At 39.2% G+C, this 27,220-nt stretch overlaps 2 protein-coding genes across 6 annotated transcripts in view; one reads left to right on the plus strand and one right to left on the minus strand.

Annotated features, from left to right (window-relative positions):
- MACROD2 (MACRO domain containing 2) overlaps nucleotides 1-27,220 on the plus strand; it is an 887,639-nt gene that overhangs the window by 86,227 nt on the left and 774,192 nt on the right. The window lies entirely within an intron of this gene.
- On the minus strand, nucleotides 15,413-20,247 carry FLRT3 (fibronectin leucine rich transmembrane protein 3). The gene is made up of 2 exons (XM_026844749.1): nucleotides 19,505-20,247; nucleotides 15,413-18,394 (listed from the first exon to the last, which is right to left on the minus strand). The coding sequence occupies exon 2, from the start codon at nucleotides 18,347-18,349 to the stop codon at nucleotides 16,400-16,402; it is 1,950 nt and encodes a 649-aa protein (XP_026700550.1). The 5' UTR covers nucleotides 18,350-18,394; nucleotides 19,505-20,247; the 3' UTR covers nucleotides 15,413-16,399.

Genomic DNA, 27,220 nt, shown 5'->3' on the forward strand with positions numbered 1-27,220 from the left:
TCTGTTATCTTATTTTTCTATTGCTGCATTTCATTGGTTATCTTATGTTTGTTAATATAAATGCTCTTATAATAATATTTATTAAGTAGGACAATATTGTTTGCATACCAAGTTACAGATAAATGGTCAGCTTTTCAGAAGTGCTCATTGTTGGGTGAATTGCATCTTGTTTAAGTCAGTGGTAAATCCTTCATTAGCATCGAAACTAGTAGAGTTAAGGCAACACAGAAACACCTTTGGAAATCACGAGCTAAGAAGGCATCTGTCTGCTTGCAGGACTGACAGGATAACAAGCTCCTTCTGTTACAATTCTAGAATTTGGCTATTTGCATAATACAGAGCACTAACACTTTAATTCACAATTCATGGATAAGCCTTTCAGACAGTGGTTTTAGACATGACTGAAATTTGTGAATGCCTCTAGAGTAAATTGCTGGTTTTGAGCACATTCTGTTTTTTATTGGGAAGCTGAAATTGTACTCAGATGCCCAAGCCTGAAACCAGAATGTAATTTGGCATTTGTGCATAAGTGGTTCCTGAACAAGGATGGTGGGGAAGTGTTGAAATGATTCTGTATTTAGTTGTGCATGTAATAGGTAAACTTGGTTATTCTGTGCTTGCATCGTAAACTTACTGGTTTTGTTAATTAGGTGGCTATAAAGAGAAAAGGCTGCAGTTAAGAGTGAATCAAGATAAACTTTTTTCTTTTTTAATCATCAATATTTGAGGGTAGTGCTAGTACTGGAGAAGCCCTGCTTGCTTTAGAGGTGTAAGAAACTCTGATAGGTTTAAAAAGGACTCCTGTGTGTACTCTATGCAACTAAAAGATACTCCTGGAGCTTTTCCTGGTTGCTGCGCTGGTCTTTTGGATTAAAAGTAAGATGAAGTACGAGGTGGGGCCTGGGAAGTTTCTGGTGGTGGTGTTTATGGGCTGCATGAACCTGTCTCCTAACAGCAGGATTGTGGTGTTCCCCAACGCCAGGGAAGTTGTGTGAAGGGGAATATAGGAGTAGTGGCAGATGTGCTGACTGAAGAGCTGCATCAGGAGATGAAGAGCTGAAATATAGATAGAAGGTAAAGTCAGGTATGATGTCTGTGATAAACATGATAAAAACTTGCTGAGGAGCAGCTTGGATTACAAAGAACTTGTCTCTTTCATGTCTCATGATAATTAAACGGTCTATTTTTATTCAACTTCTTTCAAATGGGCTTCTAATTAAGCAATAGCTAATGAAATATGAGATTAAGGATCAGCAAATCTCTGGTGGTCAGAGACGTGCCCAGGGCAAAGTCCAAATCGGCTTTGTAAAATCTGTGTTTGAAACAAAGCAAAAATAGTTATTACAGAAACAGGAGGCAGATTCTGTGAGTGCAAACGCAGATTGAATTAGTTTTCTTAGTGTTATGCTGAACCGAAAAAAATGTAAAATTAAATATGTATCCTTTTAATGTGGTTGCTATATCATCACCGCAAATTTTTAAAAAATGCATCTGTAACTAGATAAGAAGATGCTATCAGGCACTTTTAATTTTAATTAAGGTTTAACCTATTGGAGGAATATATATTTAAAGAATTAATTAAAATGCTGCTCACTGTATAAGAGATTTCAGTATAGGAAATGAGTTAATTGCGGTATCATAGGGGATCTGTGCTTTGCAAGCTGTTTTGTGATGCTAAAAATGCATCTTCATGTGGATGATAGGGACCTCTTGGGAGAACCAGATGATGATGATGGCCACCTTTTCGGTTTAGCTTGAATAAAAGCGGTTGCTGGTCTTGCTGCATCTATGTCTGTCAAACAGTCTTATTTCAGTTTCTGTTTTTCTTCAGGGTGGATGGCTGGCACAAATGCTCAAAATACTTGAGATAATTGGGCATAATTTGATTGCATCATGGAAATCGGGTATCCTTCAAGAAGGGTTTTTAAGGTGGTTAAAATGCCTTTAAAAATTGAAGTCTTGCAACACTGTCATTCTTCATAACTTTGTATCGCTGTGAGGTTTTAGGGTTTTTTTTTGTTGTGTTGTTTTTTTTTTTTTTTATTCTGCTGAATATACAAAGTTACTGCAGGAGTTCCTCAAGTATAAAATCATGCTTTATTTAATATTTTCATTAGCAGCCTTTACAGAAGAATTAGAAGCATGCTAAATAAATTTGCCGACTCCAAAGCCGAGAGATGTTGGCAAGGCAAGGGAGGACTGGATAATTATGTGAGAAGAACCTTTTTCCCCTGCTATTAATTGGTTTCAGGAGAATGTCATGTGCTTAAGGACGGATGATATTAATTTCTTCCATAAGCTCGGCCTTGTTATTTGAGAGCAGCAAAGGAGGAAGGTGTCCTACTTGCTTGTAGGATGATGAGTTTAAACTGCCACTGGTCAAGGAAGGGTAATGAGGATGATGGTGGAAGGATTGGCCGACATTTTTACAAGTAGCCTCAAAGAGCTTGGCTTCAGCCTAGAAAAACAACAAAGAAGCACAGTTATTTAAGCTGGTTTTATTTAAGATGGTTTTAGGAGTAGGCATCGAGTGTAATTACGGAATCCACTTAGGATGGTGGATAGGTTATTTCTCACCCCCTGTTTGGTGCTTTCCCGTGGGCATGGTACCTTGAGCATTACCTAGTCTTGGCAAACCCCAAGGTCAAACGTTGGATGTAAATCTACTCAGAGCACATTGATTGGGGAGCTTGCTTTAAACGATTTCTTTGTGAAGACAGAACAAAGCCTCTAGGGGAGAAATATTTAAAAAGCGAATGTAATGCATAGGCAGCTGTCTTCCTTAAGGATTTACTGCTGCTTCTTGGTGGTTGTGTGGACGTGCCAGACTTCTTCTGACACCTCTGAGTAGGTGCCAGTCTGTCAGATTAGCTCAACTAAAATAAACTTTTCTCCCACTCCCTGCCTGCTATCGGCCCTTTGAGAGAGAATTACCTTATAAAATGTACTGGGGTGTTTCCTGGGCTTTTATTCTGTGGTTTTAAACTAGTTATTAAATGAGCAGAGATGAGGTGAAAAATGGTGGTTGCTTTTAATACTGTCATTTAATGATCTCATCCTTTGAGCCAGTGTTTGTGGAGAGATGGCTTATCTTGAGCCATTCTCGACTTTCCTTGCCTGTTTTCCAGGAGAGTGTCTCCTATTGTGTTAAGCCAATAACGCTTTTTATATAGGTCAGCATATAGTATTAATGAGCTTTTATACAGTGGTTATAAATGCCACACATGTTTCCTAGAATAGGAGTGGGGAATAGAAAGTATTGCCTGGATTTGTGCTTTTCTTTCCAACAGTAGATGTGTGAAACAGTTGATCTTCTGATAGAAAAAAAAAATAAATCGCTTTGATTAATCAGAGCCTTTTAGCTTTTGTCATTTAAAATGCAGTCCCAAAGACTAGATGTTGTGGTGCTTGCCTTCAAAAGCACCTGCTCTAGGAGAATTTAAAAAACTGAAGTTGCTGTGAGATAGGTGTACCCATAATGAGAGAGTTTTACAGGACAACATGCAAGTAACAGTTGAGAGCTTCTAATTGTCTTGTGAACCCGTGGTATGTTTTCTGCACTTCCACAACAGGCTTGGGGAGGAGTGGCTGGAGCGCTGCCAGTTGGGGTGGGGTGGGGTGTGTGTGTGTTGATTGACAGCTGGCTGAATATGATCCAGCAGTGTGCCCAGGTGGCCAAGAAGGTCAGTGGCATCCTGGCTTGTGTCAGAAATAGCGTGGCCAGCAGGGACAGGGAAGGGATCTTGCCCCTGTACTCAGCACTGGTGAGGCCGCACCTCAATGACTGTGTTCAGTTTTGGGCCCCTCACTACAAAAAGGCCATTGAATGACTCGAGCGTGTCCAGAGAAGGGCAACGGAGCTGGTGCAGGGTCTGGAGCACAGGTCTGATGGGGAGCGGCTGAGGGAACTGGGGGGGTTTAGTCTGGAGAAGAGGAGGCTGAGGGGAGACCTCATCACCCTCTACAGCTACCTGAAAGGAGGTTGCAGAGAGCTGGGGGTGAGTCTCTTGTCCTGTCACTTGTAACTTTGTTCAAGTGGGAATGGTCTCAAGCTGTGCCAGGGCAGGGTTAGACTGGCTCTTAGGAAGCATTTCTTTGCAGAAGGGGTTGTTGGGCGTTGGAATGGGCTGCCCAGGGCAGTGGTGGAGTCCCCATCCCTGGAGGGGTTGAAGAGTCAGGTTGACCCAATGTTGAGGGATCTGGTAGATTTGAGAGCGGACAGCGTGAGGTCAGTGGTTGAACTGGATGATCTTCAAGGTCTTTTCCAACCTAGATGATTCTGTGATTCTGTGTTCGGAAGTGCTTGACTGTGATGAACCTCTACTTGCAGCAGAGCAGCGTGAGTTTTATCATTGCCTCAAAAGGTGGCAGAATTAGTGCTGATAGAGATATAAATGTGTCAGGCTTGGCTTATGCTAAGAGTGGCCAGTATATTTGGCTTGGTGTAATGTGTCCAGGTCTCCGTATGGATGGTGGGTATAAGAAAACATATTGCTTAGCCCAGAAAACAAAGTGGTGGGAAAGGTACACAGGTGGTTTATGGAAGGGAGGTAGTAGTGACTCTCCAAGGCTCTTGCTTCTGCCTTCTTGTGTGTCTGGATTGCAGAGCACCCCAGTAATGTCATTCTTCAGAGTTTCTACTATTTAATCTGCTCCAGCAGCAGTCGCTCCGGCAGAGCATTACTCCTGCTAAGATGAGGTAGCCCTAGTGCTGTCACTTCCTTTTTGTTTTCAACCACAGTTACCTTAGTAAACAAAGGGTTGAACATCTGCAGTTTTGCTTTATCAAATGATCCTATAATGCTGCGAATGAAGAAAGGGGGAAGATGAACACATTTGTAAGTAGCTTAATAAATTAGTATTAGTATTGTAACTTGCTCAGTCTTTACTTTTGGATTTTGGCTACTTAGCAAAAATTGCTTGGAAGAGCTATTAATTTTACCCTAAGAATGATGATGCTGTACACAGAAAAATATCTGACCATATGTTTGTATCTTTATTTCAAAGGACAATGACTGATGAAACTTAATTTAAAGGGAAAAATAAATTATTATTATTATTATTATTATTGTTATACTTTCAAAGAAAATGGTGAGTAGATGGATTTAGAGCACTAATTTTCTCATTTGCACTATGGCTGTGCATAATAGATGCTTTTGAGAGTTCAGGGTAAGTGTCATCTGAAGAGCAGTTTTGAATGGAAAGGTAAATACCACAGATTTTACAGTGTTAAAACTGATGATCCCATATGTACTTTCATGGATTTCAGTATTTTGTAGATTTTTTCATATCTGGTTAGTACATTTTATGTTCCTCAGCGTATTGTGCTGATTCCTGCTATTGCTGCTACAGTTGAGCTAAGAATTACTGTTAAGTTGTATGGTTTCTTTCAAGCTGATTACAAGAACTTTTAATAACCATTAGTGAAGAAGGAATACCACAAAAAGGCCTTATAAAACTTTTTTTTTTTTTAAAGAAAGATTTTTCTGGACACAGAATACTTCTATGTTTTTAAAACCAAGTTGGAATATGGAAGTTGATTGCTACAGTGAGCAGGAGTGGTTTTTATCTTTTGTTTCTTTTCATTTCCTGCTAGTTTTATTTTAATATGGAACACTTGCAATTATCATTGTTGCCTTTCACCATATAGGGCATGTTTTTTTTTCTAGGCGGGTACAATGGTTACTCCTGCAAAACTGTCAATTTAACAGTGAACCCCCCAGCACTATGCAGTTTTCCAGGAACCTGCATCATCAGCATATAGTCATGTATCACAGGTATTAAGTAGCGAGCAATTATTTTATTGCTAGAGAAATAGTCAAATCTGGGTTAGCCCCCAGAAGAATAGGAGTTTAAAGGTCTTGGACAACTCGTAGTGCATGTGTATCAATTGTACACCTTCCTGTTGTCCTCCAGCAGTTCAGGGAAACGCTGGCAGGTTTTCATGTGCTGAGTCTTGTGCTGAGGTCACTCGTTTGTGGGCTCACAGTGCTGCTGTCCTCTTTTGAAAGAGAGAGATGCTTCAGGTTGGCATGTGGTGTCTTGGGTTTGGTGACAGGGCTGATCTTTAGATGTCTGTCCTACACCTGAACAGGTGACATGACATAAATTTTTACTCATACTGGGTCATTGGGATGCATAATGCCCTAAAATAACCTTGGTGCTCCTCTTAATTTGTCTGTTAACAGACCCAAAAGAAGAAAAAAAAGAAAAAAAAAATCATCTTGTAGGAGTTGCATTTTCTATCTTGGCAGTGTCTGAAAATCGTTGGAAGAGCTGACACAACCACTCCTTGCCTTCCTGTTCTCACTGCCATCAAGCCTGTGGTCCTTTTCATGTAGCACTAACCTGCTCAGCCAAATGGTAAATGTCATGGAAATATCTTCATGTTAGGTTGGGGTTTTTTGTGTGAGGTGAAGCAAACTTCAGTAATCCTTCATCTGATCATGGAGAATAAATTTGATGTTGCTTTTGGGCATGCTTATTCCATATCCTCTTTCTTACTTGTTTTCAGGACATAAGTGACACTAATTTGCACTTGCACAGTTTTTCTCTCTTGATTACTGAGCAGGCTGGATGATGTGAAGATTAGCGATGACATTTTGAAAGACTAGATGCTTGCCAGTGTCTTTAAAATGCTCTACTTTTCCTTCCTTGTCTGATCAAGCCCCAAGGGTGAGACATCAGAGGCAGCTTTCTACAGATTGAAAAAGTAGTAGAAAACGTGATCCCTGGCTTGTTTCTCAGATGAAAGTTCGTCCTAATTTTAATTTCTTGCAAAGGAAGCAGTAAGTGTCCATTGAGCAGCCCCAGTGCAGATAAGAGCACCTGCTGAAGCTTCTTCCGAGTAGGGGAAAAAAATCCTTTCCCCCTCCATACTGGCATTTCAGCAGGTTGTGAGACATGTCAACAAATACCTTGGCAGGTCTCCAACATCCATTGACGCCTGGCATGGTTATTTCCCTATCTTCAGGAACACTGCTTCATTCCTGGGAAGGCTCGAGGACATCCTAGATGGGTTCATCTGTTGATGGTGATGGACCAAATGTACCCAGACATTAGATGCTTCTGTTTTAAGATTCCTATTTATTGTCTTTAACCACCAGTTTATGGCAGCACTGTACAGATTTCTATCAATGGCTATGAGAGACTACACTTTCATTCACAGATTGATTTGCAAACCCTAGAAAGAGGTGATATAGGAATTTGATCTAATATCTTGCTAGAACTAGTGAGCAAAGCACGAGAAATATTTTCTAAGAGCTAGATTTATTTTGCTTCTCTCTAAAGTATTTTGCCACTGAAATCTTTGCACCAGCCATTTGCTACAGAAGTTTTGCATAATCCAAACCAGGCTTTTGTTAATAGTTCACTAGTATCCTTTCAACCCACTGAATACGTTTTAATTGATTTGGAGGGATTATACTGAAGGATCAAGTTAGTCTTTATTAGCAGGAAGAGAACAACAATAGTTTTTTTTTTTTATTTTTAACAAAACAGTGTTTAATGTGACAGTGTGTGCTTTCAGTAGTGTTAGGTATTTTGTGGAGGAAAAATAAAATACCTATCAAAAATGTGCTGATTACAGCAGCTTGCCCACAGCTAAACTCATTGTAATAAAACCTCCTGGCCCGGAAAGGGTGCCATTCACGCTCTTTGCCTCCTCAGTTGTTTTTGCAGCGTGTAAACCCAAAGCCCACAGCTGTCAAGTTGCAAATGGTTGAAGAGCCGTGTGGGGAGGCACCACCTAGCTGTCCTTTGGAGGAGGTGTCAGCCAGGCCCTCACAATGCTGACTGGAGAAGCTGAAAGCGTGGGATTAGAAGAGTTTACATCCTTTGACTTTGTACCAGATCACTGGATTGAAATCACTTTGATAGGTGCTTTTTGAGGATTTTGCAGGGTTGGTTGTTTCTTGATTTCTTTGGATTTTGTTTTTTTTTTTTTTGTTTTTTAAGTCGCTGGGTTGCGTGCCCTCTAGTTTTGCTGCGATGCTAATATCAAGTTTAAACTAGACATTAAGACCACCAAGCCTGTACTTACTGTATCAGTGGGATGCTCCTTCATGGGACACAGACTATCACCTTCAAATCAGTATCAATAAAGAGACTCCCTTCTCCTCCCATCTCAATGTGATGCAGTTGCTTTGGGAACAAGAATCTCTTCTTGCATGAGTAGCTCCTTTTGTCAATATAGTTTTGCAAAGTTTTAATTTTTTTCTCCTATCAGGAAAACATGGAATTTACCTGCAGCATATTGTAGCACGCTTTCCCTCCCTAATAATCATCTTAGTATAATGTCTCTTTTTCTTTTCCCTTTCCCATCTCTAAAACTCAGTTGACAAACCACTTTTTGTGCTTTTAATATTTAATAACTAAAAAAATGCAAATGTTAAAAGTCAGTTGACAACAAATTTCCATTTATTTCTATGCAGAATATATAGTGAAAAATATCGGAGCAGGGGAGGCCTTGATTAAAATGTGTTCATGAGAGCTAATGTTGAGTATGAAATCAAACCTTTAAAATTGACTTTACAGGTAAAACTGGGCATTGCATTAAATCATCCATGCTTGAAAGCTTTGTCATTTAGTCTTTGGGTTGTTTGGTTTTTGTTTTTTTTTTTTTCTCTAAGCGTAGCATAGGATAGTAATAGATTGTAGAATTTAGGACAAAATTTTTGGGACAAAACCAGTCGCTATTACTGGTTTTTAGGTGCATTTGGCTCCTCTTAATGCTTCTGTTGGTACCCTAGGAACGCGCCGATGAGCACAGCCCTGTCATCCATTGGGTCCCCAGGCCAGCAGATAGACATGCGCGCTTACTGACAAAGATAAGCTATGATAAATCAAGTAGTTATTTTTAGTATAATTCAGTATTCAGTAGTAGAAATGTTATTGTGTGGTGTTGCATCTCTCCCCCTAAATTCCCTTTAATTGATCTTGTTTATTTTGACTTCCTAAGTTCAGATATGAGCCAGAGGAAAGTAGTAACATTGAGAGCAACTTCTTAGGAATATAAGATTCTTTTCTTTCTTTCTTTTGCCCCATAACATCATGTATTTGTAAGCTTAGGTAATAGCAGAGACTTCCAGGGTAAGTATTTTGTGATGTGCCTACCTTGGAATTAAATGCAAACTTTTTAAGGAGGGTTTAGCCCTCTTCCATACATATTCCACTGTGTATCAACAGGTGCAATTAGCAATGAAGAGGTTTTTACATGCAAATCAGTCATGTTTACTGAACAAAGTCTCTCAATGAGCTTTATTTAAAAAAAGAAAAGAAAATGAATGGAAAGAAGAGCTCAGAGGTAGTTATGGTCCTGTTAGTGCTCAACTTTCTCAACCCTTCAAGGTACTGACAAATATTTTTTTGTAGTCAAAAGCAGCAAGATACTTAAGTTGAGAACTGAGGGGTCTGAGACAGCTGTAGTTGAGCTGTTTATGTCCTACATACAGTTCTTTTGTTGCCATTGCTGCCTTTTCTCCTTTGTCTAAGGAAATCGCATGATGTCAGCAATTTAGCTCCTCCAGTGGTATTCTCCTGTACCTGACTTTTCACTTCATTTGGCTGCTAAGTGCCGGGTTTCAGTGACCAGAAAGACTTCCAGTTTTCTGGGAATGCTGTGGGGTTTTTCCTTAATTTTTATTTCCCTGGGCTGTATGTAATTTCCGTATCAGGGAGAAATGAAAAGATTTTTAGTGGATGAAGTAAGTAGCATGCCATTAAGGAGTTCTTAGAACCAAATAATGGCTTTAAAGACATGAGGCACAGAGGTTCTGCATTATCAGCTAATGCCCTAAAATTATATTTACTCACTGGGTTAGCACTTTTCTGTATGTGGTTTTCTGTCTGTTAATGTGCTCATGTTCCTTGTGGGCAGTATTCTGTCAGGCTTCAAAAATAAGCATCTTCAGTATTTCTTGTGAACATTATTGAAACCAGGTAAACAAACACAAACCCACAGATTCTGTAGTTGTGCACATTCTCACATTGCTCATACTGTGTAGAAAATGAAAATAGACTGAGTTTCTAGTTTGTTTCCCGTTAGAGGAGTGCAATGCGAATAACTTTTCTTTCTGATTAATGTAGCTTAAATTGGAGTTGAGCATATAATACGTGCAATCAAAAAATGTGTAGGGTTTATGCAGGCTTGGGTTTTGCATGTATGTCTGGAGTAAGAGTTACAATGTTGACTTCTTAAATCCTCTGCCTTTGTCAGAACATCAGCATTCCTGGGTAGATGGGTTTACCTTTTTCAAAGAATTTATTTATGTACTTTAACACTGAATCAATACAAAACCAGCACTAAAGTTTAAGGAAGCCAAGTTAACTCCACTTTACACATAACAGAGTGGTAGTCTATGATGACATGTAGGGTAAGGATGCTTTCTCTTACTCTGTTTGAGCTACTAATGCTTGTCCTAGTAATGTAGGAAACGATGTTAATGTAGCAGGCTCAGAGTTGGACAGAGGCTTAAGATTTGATGTGGCTAGCTGTGTATGACCCAGCCTGAAAGATTTCTGCTTCTACTTCATGACTTCCTATTTAAATAGGGCTGCTCACGTGCAGCTCAAAATTTAAAAAACCCAAATTTTGAATGGGAACTTACAGTGGTGAAAAGTGATCTCATTACCCTAGTGCAATTCTTGCAATAAAAGCAAGACTTCAAGTTAAAATCCTGGAAACTGTTATTGTGAGGAGATGGGAAAGGACAGTTTGTGGAGAGATCTTTTACCCTACCAGCAGCTGCCTTAAACCTGTATTGATGTGAGACAGGTGTTCACTTAAAATTGTCAACCAATTCACTTTTGTATCCAATGAAAACGGAAACATTTGGAGTGAAGTTATTTATGCCTCTTAATTTAAGAAAAAAGACAAGAAAAACCCCTAAACTAAACAAAACCAATCCCCACAGCCTCAGAAAACATCTGTTTTCATTTTGGAAAGCCAGTTGCCTAGTAGGCATTTATCAGGGACTAAGGCCACTGGAGAAAATCAGTATTACATAAATTGGATGTGCATTTCTGATCTAAATAAATTTTTAAATATTTTGCATAAATGAATAAAGTTAAATTATGCATACTATGTGCATAATTTAATCCTTTTGTAAATGATGTTCCCACAGTTAATGATTAAAGAACATCATGCAGTCCCTTGATTTTGAACAAGTAAACCTTCCACGGCTGCATCTATAGATAGATAGTCCTTAAGCTCAGCAAGGGGACAGGAGCACACACTAGCACTTGACGGTGACCCGCTCCCTTTTTTGATTACTTGAGAGGGCTGTTCAGGACAGAGTATCAGCCTAATATGAATACTATCAACCAGTTTAACAAGTCAGATTAATTAGCCCTATTAAGATGCTTCTATTTTTATCACTTATGAGTGCTCTTGCTAAGATTAGAAGGTCCAGCTTCAGATTTCAAAAAGTTTCAGCTTTTCAAAAGTTTCAAATCTCAAAAATTTTCAGCTCATGTAGTTGTTAGTCTTGCAGGGTTTTAGACTATGACTCCACAACATTTTCATCCTGAGAAGACACAAAGGGGTCTGAGAAGTGGTTGAAGTTGGGTAATACACTTCTGCAATCCTGGCCTGTAGGTTTTAGGCGTAGGACATTTATGATGTCCATGCACAGTGGACATTTGCTCAGTTTCAAAAATGTGCTTTGTGTGCCTTTGCTTTAGACCACCAATAATCCAGAGGATGGTTATTTCTTTTAACACCCATTTTGTTGAACTGTTTTGGTTTACCCCTAGGGCCAGATTGTTTCCCCAGGCATCATTTAAAGACTACCGTAAAATGAGTCGTCCAGTGCTGGTAAAACACAGATGATGCTTGTTTTGAGCTAGATACTCTGTCACCATCTTAGTGAGACCCACCTACTTTGTGTGGGTTTTATCTAGATTTTTTTAGAGGAACATGAAATGATTTGATGAAGTAACTATTCAAATTAAATCAAACATGCGTGTTTACCAAAAGAAAAAACTTTGAAAGCATCCGTGTCCAGAGTCTGATACCTGTGTTATGGTTGTACCTTCAGAGTGTTTGAAAGGGCTCTAACTGTATCATAGGGATGGGACTCTACCCTGTCAGCCCCCAAATTAAACTCACTTGAAAAGGAAAAAAAAAAAAAGTATAAAATTTTCATGGCTGAAATCTGTCAAGGGGCTTTTCCTTTCTGGCTAAACCAGTCTGGGCTAGTTTGGAAGAAGGAACTCGAAGTTACAGAGTGACTTCATGCTTTGTTTAAAAAAAAAAAAAAAAATTAAAATTCACTGGTGGTTAGTGCTGGCTTGTGGCTTGAAGCTTTTGTTGTTGTTCTGTTATCAGTAAAGAAACAGTTAATTAAACAAAGATCAGTCCCGAGGTGATGCTGAAACAATATATGGATTGGAAGCAAGATTAAAGTGTTTTGAAAGCAGAGGGTATCAGTGTGAATTATGATTTCATCCAAAACCATCCCAAACAAATGTGGCTTGGATAAATCCAGGCAGATGGCATCTGCCAGCTCACGTTTGAAGATCTTCTCCTACTTTAGCTGCAGGTGAATATGCAAAATCGCATCCTTTTAGCGGAGAAGTCTATACGTGCTTGAAGTGTGTTATGTCATCAGTGAATTATTTTAATAGCACATAAGGCTTTATTACTTTTGCTCTTGCTTTATTGCATTTGCTGCTCTACATTCAATATGTACAGCATTGGCACAATATCGCTTGCATGCTAGCTAGTGCATTAGCAGAAGAAATGGTAATTGTGTTCCAAGACCATAATACTTTGAATTTGGTACTGTTAAAGCCAGGAGAAAAAAAAAAAACCAAACCCCAACAGTTGTTGCATTTCAGGCTGTTGTACAAAGCTAGGAAAGAATAGTTTGTAAATCAAACAGATTTAGTTCTGGAAGGTACCAAGATGAGACAAAATTAATATGGTTTCCAAAGTACCAGGTCTTTTTTGGAGCCAGCTATCAGGTTAAAACAGAACTGTGAGCAATTCAGGATAGCAATATAAATTAAAAAAAAAAAAAAAAAAGAGAAAACAAAGAATGTAAGATACTTGGCATAGTATTTTAATATGGAGGATGCTGGTAAAATTAACCCTGCACGTAGGTTTAGGCAACGCTGAAAAGAATTCCACTCCTTGCTCCACAATTAAATATTGACCAGTACACTGAAACAACATGGAATTAGAAAATTATCTGAGATAAATTTAATGTGGATTAATGTTATTTTGATAAATGTGTTAACTGCTCAATGTAGTAATCCGATTTGCCTACGTATATAACTGTCTAATAGAATGGACTTATGGATGATGCTAGAGAGCATTGCATGCAATAACTGCAGTGCTACATGGTAAGTTGAAGAGTCTTGAAGAGACAGCTGTGACATGGAGCAGAATAGAAATTTGTGTAAGTATCCAAAGAAAATAATACAAAGTTTGGTGTGAAATCAATTTTTCATTTGCCAAATTACTATGAGACATGTTGCATAAAAGTTGCTGTAGAACCTAAGGAAGATCTTGCATGCGTGGATGTGCCATTTTTCCCATTGACATCAGCTGCAGCATGAGGACGCCAGCTCTCCCTGCAAACCTGGCCTTGGTCTCGGCACAGGACATAATGACTTGCCCAGGTTTTCACTCTCTTTCTGATGGAGGTGAACCAGGAACAACTGGACCAACTTGCTGGAGTTGTCCTCATACTTAAGATTTATGTGCAATTATCTCCTCCTCAAATGGCAACTTTTTTATAGCCCCATGTGACCTTTGCAGGGCATCACCCGAGATGCGCAGTAGGTGGTATGTACCATTACCTGGCCACCTCTGGCTGAGGTGCCTCAGAAAAGGCATGGGAGAGTACGCATTGTTATTTTACCCCTTTCACAGCACAGATTTGGAGTCAACTAGGAGAGAGATTTTGATGTAAATTGCTCAAAAATCCATCAAAACCCATTTAATTTTGTTATCAGAGAGCTGATGGCAAAGAACTAGTTATCTATTGTCAGTGATCCAGCCATTAAATATATGTCTGACATAAGGGGTCCCTATGTGTAGCTTAGATGAAAAACAGGTCCCTCTTCTCTATCTGTGTTGGTTTTTCCTTTCCCACTTACTGCTCAGGAAGCCTTCTGCACAAGAACGTAATAAGGCTCCATGTGCTTAGTCCTGGCTTTCATGCCCTTCCCTAGATTTGTACCTGATAGGAAAATAGAGCAAAATAGTCTTGTCTAGTACATTACACTGAGCTGAGCACATATCTAGCATAACGTGACCCTTTCTGTTACTTTTGGTGTCTTGGATCCAGTCAGTGCCCCATGTGAAGCAGATGATGTTATTTATGTAAGGTCAGTAGGGAAGCACAGTGCTGCTCCTCCAATCTGGAACTCCTCCACTGCTCAGGAACTGCAGGAGGCATTCTTGAAGGTGAGGTCGAGGAAATAAGTACCATGGCGTAGGGAGTTTGGAGAGGAAACCCCCTGTGCACATCTGGAAAACGAGGGTGAAGAGAGCTGAGTTACTGGAAGTTTTGGGTCTGCGCAGTGAGATGGATCTCTGGCAGGATAACTGTTGGCAGGCTGACTGCTGAAACCATCAGTCTTGATGTTTGTCACTGTTCTTTCTTGTAATCTTCCATCCTTTACCACTCTCAGGAAAACAGACAGGCCAAGCACTGCTAAAATTCTCTTAACATTGAATTGCTTGTCTGAGATATTGTCCAAAATATTAAGCATTTTTCTTTTCATTTACCGTTTCTGTTGGGAAAAAAAAATCACTTTCAGAGGGTTGCAACGCCTCCCCTTTCACTGTTCACACACTTCAAAGTTGTGAAAACTTGTTTTCCAAGTAATTCATAATAAAGAAACACTTCACGTGTAATGCTGTCAAGTTGAACAAAGAAAAAGGTGAAGCTCATGACCCGAAAAGTAGTAGCTTCTGAGTGGGTTTCCTATCAGAGCACTGCAGAGGTGCAGCATTATTTTGAACTAAGTTTTCAACTTTATTCATCAATAAGACCAATATTTTTCATGGTTAAGTTACATATGAAAAACTGGGTATTTTATTTTTTCCCTTTTTTTACTTTTTAAAAGCTTGATACATGTAGCGTTGGATCAAGGCACACACAAGACTGGCCAAAGGGCATACAAAGCACTTTGGTTTTTAGTCGAAGAAACAAATGATTATGGCAACAAAGAGTGGCTTGGGGTTTAATAAACATGAAATAGTTCATAGTTCAATAGGAAGGCAGAAAGAAACATGTTACCTTACAGATTTATCAAGGGATTTCTGGAAAACTGTGACAGTAATGGGCAGTATTCCTGACTGTAATGGCAGTATACTGAACACATACCTGTATACTGTTTGAGTATACGGTTTAAAATAGCTCTATTCCCCAATTATCCGCTCACCTTTGTGACTAAAGTTTTTGAGACCTTGCTTATATTGCCTGTTTTTTTTTGTCCTGCCTTTTTTTTTTTTTTCTTTCCAATGAAACTGCACTTTCAGCCCTTTTTCTGTCCAAAGTGGTTTCTAAGTGTTGTCTCTGTCCTCCTACCTCACCTCCTCAATGCCTGTGACCATCCATCACTGTTTTCTCAGTCATAAGCAGACCACTGGCTTAGATAACCAGAAATCTATCCTTAAACTGCATCCACCCCCTTGATTTGTAGAGCCCAGTGCATTTTTTTTTTTTAATTCCTCAATTAGGATCAATTTTTTTTTCTCACGTGTCAAAAGCCTGAAGTCTTATGCGTATCCTCTATTTCATTTTCTTTTAAATTGGATTTCACCATTGTTGAATGGATATATCCAGACAGCTGATATTGCCCATTACTACACGCATTTTTGTTTATTGAATATTGTTGTGGTTTACAGATTTAATAGACCCAACACTGAAAGTTCTGTAAGTTTTTGCAACTAATTCTTGATCTTCCTGATTTGCCAGGTTCAACATTATTTTATTGATACCAAAGTGAAAAATGGCCTGTGCTTACACTTACAAGGATCTCAGATGAATGTTCTGACTGCTCAACACGGCAAGAAAATTCACTGTCACAGTCAACAAGTCATCTTACTCAGTAGAACACAAAAGTTAAATGGTCTGTAACTTCAATATTAGCAAGGAAAATACAGTACAAATTACTAAAAAATACTAAAATATAGAATTGTGGTCAGGTATCCCCACTACATTAATCGCAGCAGTAGCCTGAAATTTGAAACTTTTAATAAAAAGTTCTTAAATATAAATTATATGGCAAATGTACAGTACATTGCTTTGTCAGTCTTTTAATCCAGTGTTTTGCAGTAGAACAGCAACTGTTAAGTCAGTCTTTTCTCGTTTTCTTTAAAAAACAAAACAAAACCAAAAAAACCAACAAAACCCAAACCAGTCTTTCATGTCCCTCAGTATCATGAGTGTGAATGATCTGAATCTGGAATACCACTGTCTCTGTAGCTCCTGTTACTACTGCTTTCACTGTGGCTGTTCTTGTACAGGTTCATGCCGTTGGGTGGGAAAATGGTATGTATTACAAATTCCTCCTTGGACACTTGGTCATTGGTTATTGGTATCATCTGGAAAGAAGTCTCCCTGATTTCTAGGATGGAGTTATCCTTCTTGGTTCCCGCTTCGGCGTAGTCATCTTTTCTCCGGCGTCCCTTGCTGTAGGCGCAGTTCCGGGAGAACAGGGACCCGTTTCTGTGGACGTACCAGCAGACCAGGGCCAGCAGCGCTATGGCCACCAGCGCCACCGCGCCACCGATGATGGCGGCCAAGGGCAAGCTGGAGTTTTTGTAAGGTTCTTTCTCCTGCTCCCGATTGAGGGTCGTGGTAGGGTTGTACATTTTAAGAGGTGCTGTCTCGGTCTCGATGCATTCAGGCGTTTCATCAGAGAGATAGATGTTGCTGGTTTCCATGGGAACCATGCATACACGGTACGGCGATTCTGGTTCAAGAGCCGTCAGCAAATAGTCGTTTCTGTCACCCGTCACTATCGTTTCAGTTATAGATCCAAAGGCAGGGCTGTGACCCATCTTGAGCCAGCTCAGTCTTAAAGCCGTCATTGGTAGTGCAACTTTCCAGGAGATGTGAATGGTCTCAGTGCTTACAGATTTCACAAAGATTGTAATAATTTTGCGTACCGGGCTTGCTGTGGTTCTGTAGTTTTTATTTAGGTTGGGAGTCTTGATGTCTGGTTGTTTGGTCACAGAAACGGGCCAGTGTCCCTGGGCCGGGTATAACGTGTTTGGTACCGCAGTAGTGATTTGGATGGTGCTTATCATGCCATCGTCCTTACAATCGAACAGTTCCGCATTGAGGTCTTTGATAGCCATTCCACGTACTTTTTCTGGTGCCTGACACATCAGTCCACGTACGTTAACTTTTAAAGGCAATGACTGTAACCAGTCGCGTACCCATTTCATTTTGCACCCACAGTGCCAAGGGTTGTTGCGAAGAAAAAGTTGAGTGATGTTGTCCAGATCATCAAAGACACCCTGAGGTAAATTGCTAAGATTGTTATTGGACATATCTAGTCGATACAACTGCCTTAGGTAAGAGAAAGCATTGGGTGGCACATGGTTGATGTGGTTTTCTTGAAGATAAAGCTTTCTTAGGTTTGTTCCCGGCAAATTTACTGGTGCGGCTGTGAGCGAGTTGCGGACCAACGACAGTTCTGTAAGATTGACTAGATTCATGAAGACTTTGTCTCCTAATCCATGATTATTTAGAAGATTTCCATCTAAAACAAGGCGTTTTAGATTTGTAAGGTCTTGAAGGGACAGCTCTGAAATGGTGGAAATACGATTATCATCCAAGCGTAGCTCTTCTATCGTTTTAGGCAAACCCCAGGGAATGGTGCTAAGGTGATTGCGAGAGAGAAAAAGAAGTCTGAGATAGATGTTGTCCCGGAAAGCTCCATCCTCGATGCTAACAGCGGAAACAGAATTATCATCCAAATGCAGTTCTTCCAGATAGGGAATTTGTGAAAGTGAATCATAAGTAATGGTCCTTATGTTATTCTCCTGCAAATGCAGTTCTTTAACATACTTAGGGAGGTTAGTGGGGAATTCATCTAGGCTGTTGTGGTATAAATATATTCTTTCCACCCTAAGTAAGTTCTTCAGTTCTGAAGGAATCCCAGCATTATTTATTTGATTGTTCTGAAGGAAGAGGGTAGTAGCATCCTCTGGGATTCCTGTAGGAATAGATGTCAAATCGCGATCATTACAATATATGAAACCCACATCACAGCGACATACTGAAGGGCAGGGTTTGGCACTAACAGAGCAAGGTGCCATGTCAAGTAACAGCCCTATTTTAGTCCAAACTAGGAAGATGCTCCAGGTTACACTAATCATGGTCAGGAATGATGAGATTTGTATACAGTTCTGATCTTCAACAATCTAAAAAAACCAAACAAACAAAATTATCCAGATCATCAGTGAAGAAACTGCAATGAAAATTCAGCATTACAGAACATCTGAAACATGCATATGAAACTAATATTCAAGCTCATAGAGACATTTTACTTTCTTTTCCTTACATTAATAATGGTACTGTTTCTTGTTCATGTAAATTAACATTTTATTCTGCATAGTAATCGAGAATAATACAATCAAGTATGTCTGATCTGTGAATGGTTTTGTTTAAGCAAGAAGGCTCTTTCTAAGGATTCCTTCACATTTCATGTGTAGAGACAATCTTTGTTCACAGATACCAGATAAGTACAGAGCTGACACCAGAGTTCAAGTAAATCATTCTATATCTGAAAGATAAGGAGTCATTCCTAAGCCAGCTAACTACCCCCAGCAGCCCTTAAGTAAACTATAAAACCCTTACCAAACCCTCAAGTTTAGAGGTGGCTTTTTTGGAGGTTCAAAAGAGTTCTAATGACAAAGCATAAAATGCAGACCAAAGAGCAAGGGCCAGCTGAAGACTTTTTTCCAAGGTTTTGTGAGTGCTCAGTGCTGTGTTGTTTATCTTGTAAATACTGCGGCCTACTTTCCTTGATTTTTTGAGCTGTAATGTTTAGGAAGGTGAATGTTACAATTGGTAGGTAGCTAACAACCTGATGTAGCTGGTAGAGCTATGGCTTTCTAGTTGACTGGATGGAGTATTTTATTACGTGCTTAATTTCATGTTTAAATATTTGTCATTCTCAAAAGTCTCCTTACTAAGCAGTACACTAATAAGAGACTATCTGGCAGGTTTAACCACATTTTCCCATCTTATTAGTTTAAACTGTGCAAGGTAGGGTAATATAAATTAACTCTTGAGACTAAAATTGTGCTTTGCATTGGTAGTGTGTTTGTACATTGAGCTCAGGTAATTAGCATTTTTATAGCTTTTAAGACAACATAATTCAATTACCATTGTAATTAGGGTTGTGAGAACTTCTGCAAGATGACCTATGCATTAAGCAGTGTCGTGACCTTTTCTCTTGTGGGTTCATATACTAATTGAACTTTATTCTCTAAGGCACAAAAAGGAAAAGAAATTAATATTGATCCTACCGTATTTAAAAGTATGAGTAAATTTTGTGCTTGAGGATATCCAGTAAAGGAATGTCTTTCTCACGAGTCACTCTTATGGTTTACTCCATGGAGCTGGTTTTTTTTCTCGACGGCGTTTACTCAGACGGTCCTTCTTGGTGGTGTGTGTTTCCTGGCTCCTGGCACGATACTCAATGAGCATTCCAACCAAGATTTATCATGGTCCATAAGCACACCAGGCCAGGGCGGAGAAAAGCTTCAGCTTCCCTCTATTTTTGTCCTCATGTAAAGTCTGTGAATGAAAAACCTCTTTTGTTTGGTTTAATGCCTTTAGCAGGAATTACTTTCTTTGTAACTCTTACAAACTCTTCTGTGCAGTGTAGTAGTCGGAGGTGGTAACTTCAGCGCTGCATGATGCAAACTATTCATTATGCTGAGGCTTGAAGGATGGGAGCCTCTTCAGGAGGTCAGGAATGGGGCTGCTTTTTCCTGTCCAGAATTATCCAAGTATAAATTTGTGCAGTAACTACATCCTGATACATCCGCGCCTCTTTGAGAGAACCATTTCCCGACTCTCGCTTTTTAACACTTCCTCCAAATTTGTAAAGCAGGAAAGAATTCCTCCTGCGCTGCAAGAGTGCAGGTTTCTCTACCGTAGAAACATTAAGCAATTCAGATGGTTTTCTTCATTAAAAAAAACCCACAAAAAATATGATTTATTTCCCAGAAAACTCGCCTTTTAAAGCTTTCCGTGAACTCTTAATTTCCTGTGAAAGTAAAAACAAACAAAAAAAAATTGGAATTAATAACAACTGGTGGACACTAGTATTCACAGTTGTGTTGCATCCCCTATATAAACCATGCTATGCTTATTGTATACATGACTAGCATATCTTGGTTTCCCAAAATACTGGTATTTCAGTAAAATACAGAGCTCTTTAAGAAAACGTTTTGCTGTTTAGTTTCATGTTACTGCAGTTTTGCTGGAAATATTTTTTCCTTTCTTTCATAGAAAAGAAAGTCATCCTGAACTGACAGACAAAATATTTGTAAATTGTATTTCCCACCTGATTACAAATGCTGGTCCTGCCTCCTTGGAAGAGGCCAAAACTGTTGCTTTTTTTGTGTTCTTGGTAAACTCAGGTAGATTATGATCCTCTCCTTGGTTTTAAATGTAAAGGGAGCTAATTACCATTTAGTAGGTACTGGATAAAGGGGGAAATGGTTTTCCTAAAATACTGTATTGATATTTCACATTTGCAGCATGCTGATTCTGAATTGGGGACTAGGCTAGGCATCTGTATCAACTCTTTGACAACAGAAATACGTATATGTGGGTTTTGTCCACGAAACGTGCTTGATTTGTGGTCTGAACTTGTAAGCTACTGTATTTGTCACTTTGAACAGTGTGACTGGTGTTTAGATTATCATTTTACTTGATTTTTCTAATTAAAAAAAAAAAAAAGTATTTTCAGCTTGGCTGTTCCTATTTCTTAAACTGTAATTGATTATTTTTTGAATGGTATTTTTAACTTGGGCTACTTCCTACCACTACTGCAGAAAGTGTCCAGTGAGATACCAAATCTGTAATCTTTGAGAGCATGTCTGGAATAGAAGTGGTTAAATCTGAAATTAAAAAAAATCCTTCACCTTTACTTGCTTCTCACTTTTGTGACTGCATGTCGTCCAGAAAACTGAGCACAATTCCTCAGAACTGAAATGCTAGGAAGAAACGGCATGCTGAATACTACTTGCTTAGCTGCCTTCCTCTGAGCTTAACTAGAGTAGCTGCCAGTCCTTCATAAAATACTGGACAAAACCAGAAACAGTCTCCGTTTTAAAACTCTGTCTTTGCAGTTTGAAGCAGCTCCCTCATGAAGTAGACCTGTAATACTCCTACAGTAACAGGAAATTTGCACTGATACAAAATTACCGACATAGATACTAATTATACTGCTCTTTTTCACAGAAAAATGTTGACCATTACGAAAAAAATAAAAAGCCTCCAACATTAGAGGTAGGCATGACTGTCTAGTGAGGGAATGGTAAAGCCTCTTCTCTCCTGATGCTGGTCTCATGCTTGTCTGAGATTTGGTTTTGCACCTTGTTTTCAGCAGTTGTGTAATGAAAGTAGTAAATGAAAATGAGACACACTCATTTTGTTTTGCCACCGTGGTATAAATAAGTATTTTAATGTATGATTGATTTAAGGCAAAGACTCAGTCTGAGTGGCCACATTTTTAGAATACAAGGGAATGCATATTTTTTTGGTAACTTATGTAATTTGATTATGCAATCATTATAAAAGGGAACAAAAAGGCTCCATATTCTTGCAGTGTCCAGTTTTCTTAGTCTGTATTACTGAAGTGTTTGGGGAAAGAAGTTTCAGGATCTATTCCTGAAACTTTGCAATAAACAGTTGCTTAAGAGCTGTAGAAAAAATGGTATCTCTTAGGAACTGATGTGAAATTATAATAGAGGGTATTTTCTGGAAGTCCATTGTGAAGCAGGAATATAAATTTCTTAAATAGGGCTTTGAAGGCTACAGTAATTTTTAAGTACTTAAAAAAAGAATAAATTTTCTTTAGAACTTTTAGAGCTGTAAAAAACATGTTAGTATTATGCAAAACAGAGGCTCTAGTATGCATACATTACATATATATGTACACACGAGAAAGTGAGCTCATTTGTTTTACCTTTCTAGCATATAAACTGTTTCCTCTTTGCTCCATTTGATAGTCATCCCTTCATTTATTGCCGCTATTATAGCAGCAATGTGTAGGATTAAAATGAAGGCACTAAAGCTCATTAAGTTCTTGGAGTTTTTTTATCCCTTCTCTCAAAATTACATGAAAACAAGAGAGAGAAAAATAAAAGCAGGTCTCTTTGGAGAAGACTACACCGTTTCAAAAATGTGGATTAAGACTATACCCCCCACTCCCTTTTTTAAACTCAGAATAGTTTTCTTCAGGTTGTGATTGTTTGATATCCTGCACTTCCCTTTTATATCTCAAACCATAGCTGAAAACAATGTTTTTTGCATATCAAAGGCTCCAGTGATCTGTCTACAGAGAAGAAGGGAATCCTGCTGCCATGCTCCAACTTTCCCCTTCTTGAGCTGTCTCTAAATATTCCCTGACATCAAGTCATTATAGTTGATCCGTCAGGATGAAAAGAAAAGTGACCCCCACTGGTACAGACACTGTGTCCAGGTTTCTGCAACATCAAATTGGGAGGCTTCATGGACACATGGTTTTGAAAGAAGCCAATACTTTTGAACAGAGTAGATTTTAGAAAGCGTGTGCTAAAATCCATTTTTAAATGCAAAAATGACTTTTTTTTGGGAACAAAAGTAACATTGGAGCAACTGAACAGCAGCTTTTTTGCTTATCTTTATTCCAAGTTGAATGTTTTCATGAACTTTGCTGAACTGCATGGTTAAATTACTTTTCCTGGGACATTGTGTAAGCAAGTGTATTACTACAGATAGTGGTAATGCGTGAGCCTTGCGCGTGTACTTATCGCTGTGGTACAGCTAAGCAGGGGGACATTTTATTTTAAAAAGTTCAAAGTAATTTGCACTATAAAAGAAAAACGTACTGAAGGAGAACACGGTATTTACTATAAGGTATGGAGTCCAGCTGCATGCACTCCCTGTCCTGTAGGCAGGCGACAGCAAAAGAAGTTTTTTGGTATTTTTGAAAAATTCAGAGTTTTTTGAAAAATGGTGCCAAAGAGATCTTTTCTTTCCAAGCTGTGATAAAATGTGAATAAAATCAAGACCTGCTTCACTCGAGGTCACACAATGCTTATTTGAATTTCTAATCTACCTCTGTGTTTTCTGGCAGGAACTCTGGTAGTTTAGGGGCTTCTTTCTAACCATCAAAGTAACAGGAGGAAGGGAAACAGCTCGGTATTTTTAGGTTATAAATGACAAGAGTATCGTTTCAAGTTAACAGTAGAATATATGTATTTGAGAAGCCTAACACTTTTGCTTAATCAGTGTACTTACGTTCCAGAATTACCTCCATTATTTGTTTATAATCTGAAATGGATCAGAAATGTAAAATGTACTTATCTCTTAAAATACCTGTGAAGTCTATCTAGTGCAAGTACTGCCAGTTTAGTTTACAAAGGTCATGCTGCCTCTCAAGTAGCTTCACCAACTTTTTTTTTCCTTAAAAAAATGTTCCACAGTGTTAATCTACACTTAAAACAATACCCATACTTTGTTTTCTTTTAAGTGTATTTCTCAGGGTTAGTTGACAGTGACAGCAAAATGCTTTCTAAGCACCCTGTCTAGGAGCTGCAATTTCCACGATCATCATATTTCAGGAAGGTGCCCCAGTCTTTTGTTTGGTGCTAGGCAAGCAGAAGGTCCTCTAGCTGTCTTTCCAAGGGGTAAAGAATGCAAAGGAGTTTGTTATAAAGTGAGAGTGAGCCCTTCAGTCAGGTTGTATCTCTGTGTTTTGGTAAAATTTGGGTTGCCTTCTTTTTTTTTCTTCTGTTGGAAAATGTTTTATTTATTTATTTAGAAAATTTGCTCCCCCCTTTGTGTAGTAGTTGAATATAATATTGCTTTTGTCTTCCTAGTTCTAACTCAAGTGTCTTAAAAAAATGCAAATTTTGATGTGATCTTCCCTCAAATGCAAGTGAATCTGATTTAGAAATGGATTTTGGGTGAAAGCTGGACTCCACACCTTAGATGAGCCAAACCAGTATTTGCTGTAGAGGATGGAAATGAACTAAGAGTTATTCTCTTCTGAAGTTTACTTTTAAAAGCCTTCCTGGTTTTGAAGATGCTAGGTTGAAAAGATACAGACTATTAAGCTATTCCTACTCTCTTTCTTGTTTTGACTACTCTGCTCCTGCAAAGGTTGCACGTTAAAAAAGCACTTTGAGGGGGAGTGTTTTGCAATGGCTTTTTGTTTGGTGTTTTAGTGCTCTTTGAGTTTAGCCAATTATGGCTTCTAGGTTTTCTTTTGAGAGCTGCTGCTGAGGTAACTTGTAAAAGAATAGGGAACAAATGCTGCCATTGTTTCGAAGTAAATTCTATTTTTTTTCCCCCTCTTGACAAGTTTAGGTGGAATCATACCTGATAGGGAGTTCCTGGCACAAAACATTAAGTATTACTTAAACACTGGTTAACGTTTCAGTAGTTTTGCTTCTCTCCCTTTTAAAACAGTTGTTTGCTTATCTCCCCATTACTAAATTTGCTTCTCAAAAAATAAGATTTTTAGAAGATGTGAAGCTCTAAGATTGCTTGAATTCTTACAGCCCATGAAAGGAAGAAGAGTTTGTGATGATATAACAGATATTTACGGAAATGCTTTTCAAGATGCCTGCCCTGAGTGATATGTGGTCACTTATTACAAATAAATGTAAGCAATCACCATATTCATTCTTCTGGACATTCCTGTGCTTTGAAGTGATTTAAGGAAAAAAACCTTCAGAAATAACTAGCCATTAACATCCATGCTTCCTGCTAGGAGGAGGCAAAGATGGCCATCTACCAACTGAAGCCCCTTCAAGTAATTGCACTGTGAAGTTTGCAAACTCCAGCGATTGCTCTGATTAGTCACCAGTGCCTGACACATAGAATCTTTCAAATTTTAGGTATTGGTGACAAAGGAAAAAAGAAGAAGAAAAAAAAAACCCTACCCAGAAACGCATTTTTATTTTGTTCTTGTTGTGAAATGTATACACTTTTATTTCTGTGCTGTGAGTTTACTACAGAGTTTTTTGCCCACTGGGGGGTGGTACACGCTACAAAACCCGTGCTTTTAAGAGCCACAAGTCAGATGTTTTTTGCTGCTGTCCAGTTTTCTCTGCTTTAATTACAACCAAGTCTCCTGTTGAGAAAAACACTGGCAGCCTCCAAAAGAAGGAACTAAAAAAAAACCCCTAAATATTGTTTAAAAAAAATCACTCCGAGAGTTTACAGAATCTTATTTGCCATGCTGATTAACTATGGTATTTATCTGGCGTTCTCAGTTTAAAATAAAATGGTATGAATGTAAAAAAAAAAAAAAAAGAATTAGCATTTAAAATATATGCCAAGGGTTGTCACTGTTTCTGGTATACAGGAGGAGCACAGAAGGCAGGAAAAAAATACAGCTTTTAGAAGTGATTAAACGTGGATGGAAAAACAGAAAAGATTGATAGAAGCATGAATAAAAGGATTAAAATAAGCTCAGTATATTTTAAGATAATTGGCTTTCTATAAACCCAGGTATACCTTTTGTTTATGAAATATTTGAAAGCTGATCTTAAACTGGGCTGTATTGTATGTTTTAGAAAAAATTAAAGGAAACTTGAGGGTGAGTGGGTGTGGGTTTTTTTTTTTTTTGAGAGGGAAGGGCACTGAAACCTCTTAGGTATGACCTAATGCGTGGCATATATTGACAAGGAAAAAACACATACTGATCTTTCTGTTTTATAGCGAATAATTCTTTTCTTTGTACACTTGAACTGACAAATGCATTTTTCTCTCTAATTCAAAGAAATGTTCATTAAGACGCCATATCCCCAGGCAATAGATGGTGAGCATAATTGATGCTTCTATCTTTTTGGGCAGCATATTTTAGGCAAGGAAATTGGGGTCAGGATAATGAATTTTTTTGGTGTGTGTAAAGTCTGAACATTTTCAGCCTCTTCTTTCTATACTTGTCTGCAGTAGAAGATTTACATGGAAATACGTAAGTGGCGATAAGAAGACGCATTCAGCCGCTGTGCTCGTTCGCACGAATACAATTTAATTGTAAAGTAATTCTGCATTTCGGTGTGAATCTTGTTTACGATAGACTCCGCTCTACTCTGTCAACTGGCCAGAATTGATCCCTTGAAGAAGGGAAGCGACTTCCCTTCAGTCCCAATTAGTAACCCCTGGCTAACAGTACTCCACGAATTAGTTAATTACATGCACTCATCGTCGCGTTTGCAACACTCCTCGCAACTTTGCCCGCCCGCGCCAGGGTTGCGCTCAAACCCCACTTTTGCGGGCAGAGAGATGAAAATTTTGAGGCTACCTCAAAGAGAAGGACTGAGCTAGAAAGGCAGCTGCCTCTGCAGGAGCAAGGGCTTTTATTCGCCGGGGGGGGGCGGGAAACTAAGAAGCAGCAACAAAAAAAAGCAAACCCTCAACACTCCCCCCCCCCCCAAAAAAAAAAAAAAAAAAAAAAACCCCAAAAAAAAAAAAATAAAAAAAATCAGCGGGCTGTGCCTGGCTGCGGTGAGCTGGGGCAGATGCTTGGGAAAGAGGAGGAGAAATGCGGGGAGGGATAGAGCCGGGCTTCGCCTCATCACCGAAGTTGCAGCTCCTAATTGTAGTCGAGGAAATGGGTGAAACAAAAGCCTCCGGCCCCTTCTCGCAGCCGAGAAACGGTTTGCGGGCTGAGAGAATAACGCCGAATCGGGGGGTGCCAAGGAAAGGGGCTGGACGAAACATTTGATTTGCGAGCCATTTCTAAAGGCATTCCCGCACTTGCAGGAGGGCAGGCAATCACTTAATAAACTGAAAACAGCGGAAAAGTTGATTAAAACTAAAGCAAGGACCTGGTGCCGGGCAGGGGGCTGCTCGCCCGGCCGCTCTGCCCTCAGAAAGTGGGGGGGTTCCCAGGAAATTTGGGCCTGTTGCATTCTTTCTTAGGCTACGTGCGACCATTTTGTTCCCCATCTCCTCACCCGCAGACTTTGTGCGTGAGGAGCGGCGCGGGGCGGGGGCACAACCGCGCTCCC

The sequence above is a fragment of the Athene cunicularia genome (assembly GCF_003259725.1).
Source record: "Athene cunicularia isolate RWA chromosome 3 unlocalized genomic scaffold, athCun1 chr3_part1, whole genome shotgun sequence".
NCBI classification, from domain to species: Eukaryota; Metazoa; Chordata; class Aves; order Strigiformes; family Strigidae; genus Athene; species Athene cunicularia.

What these genes read in the sequence shown, in the direction of transcription:
- FLRT3 (XM_026844749.1), bottom strand. Translation starts at nt 18,349, where the DNA reads ATGATTAGTGTAACCTGGAGCATCTTCCTAGTTTGGACTAAAATAGGG.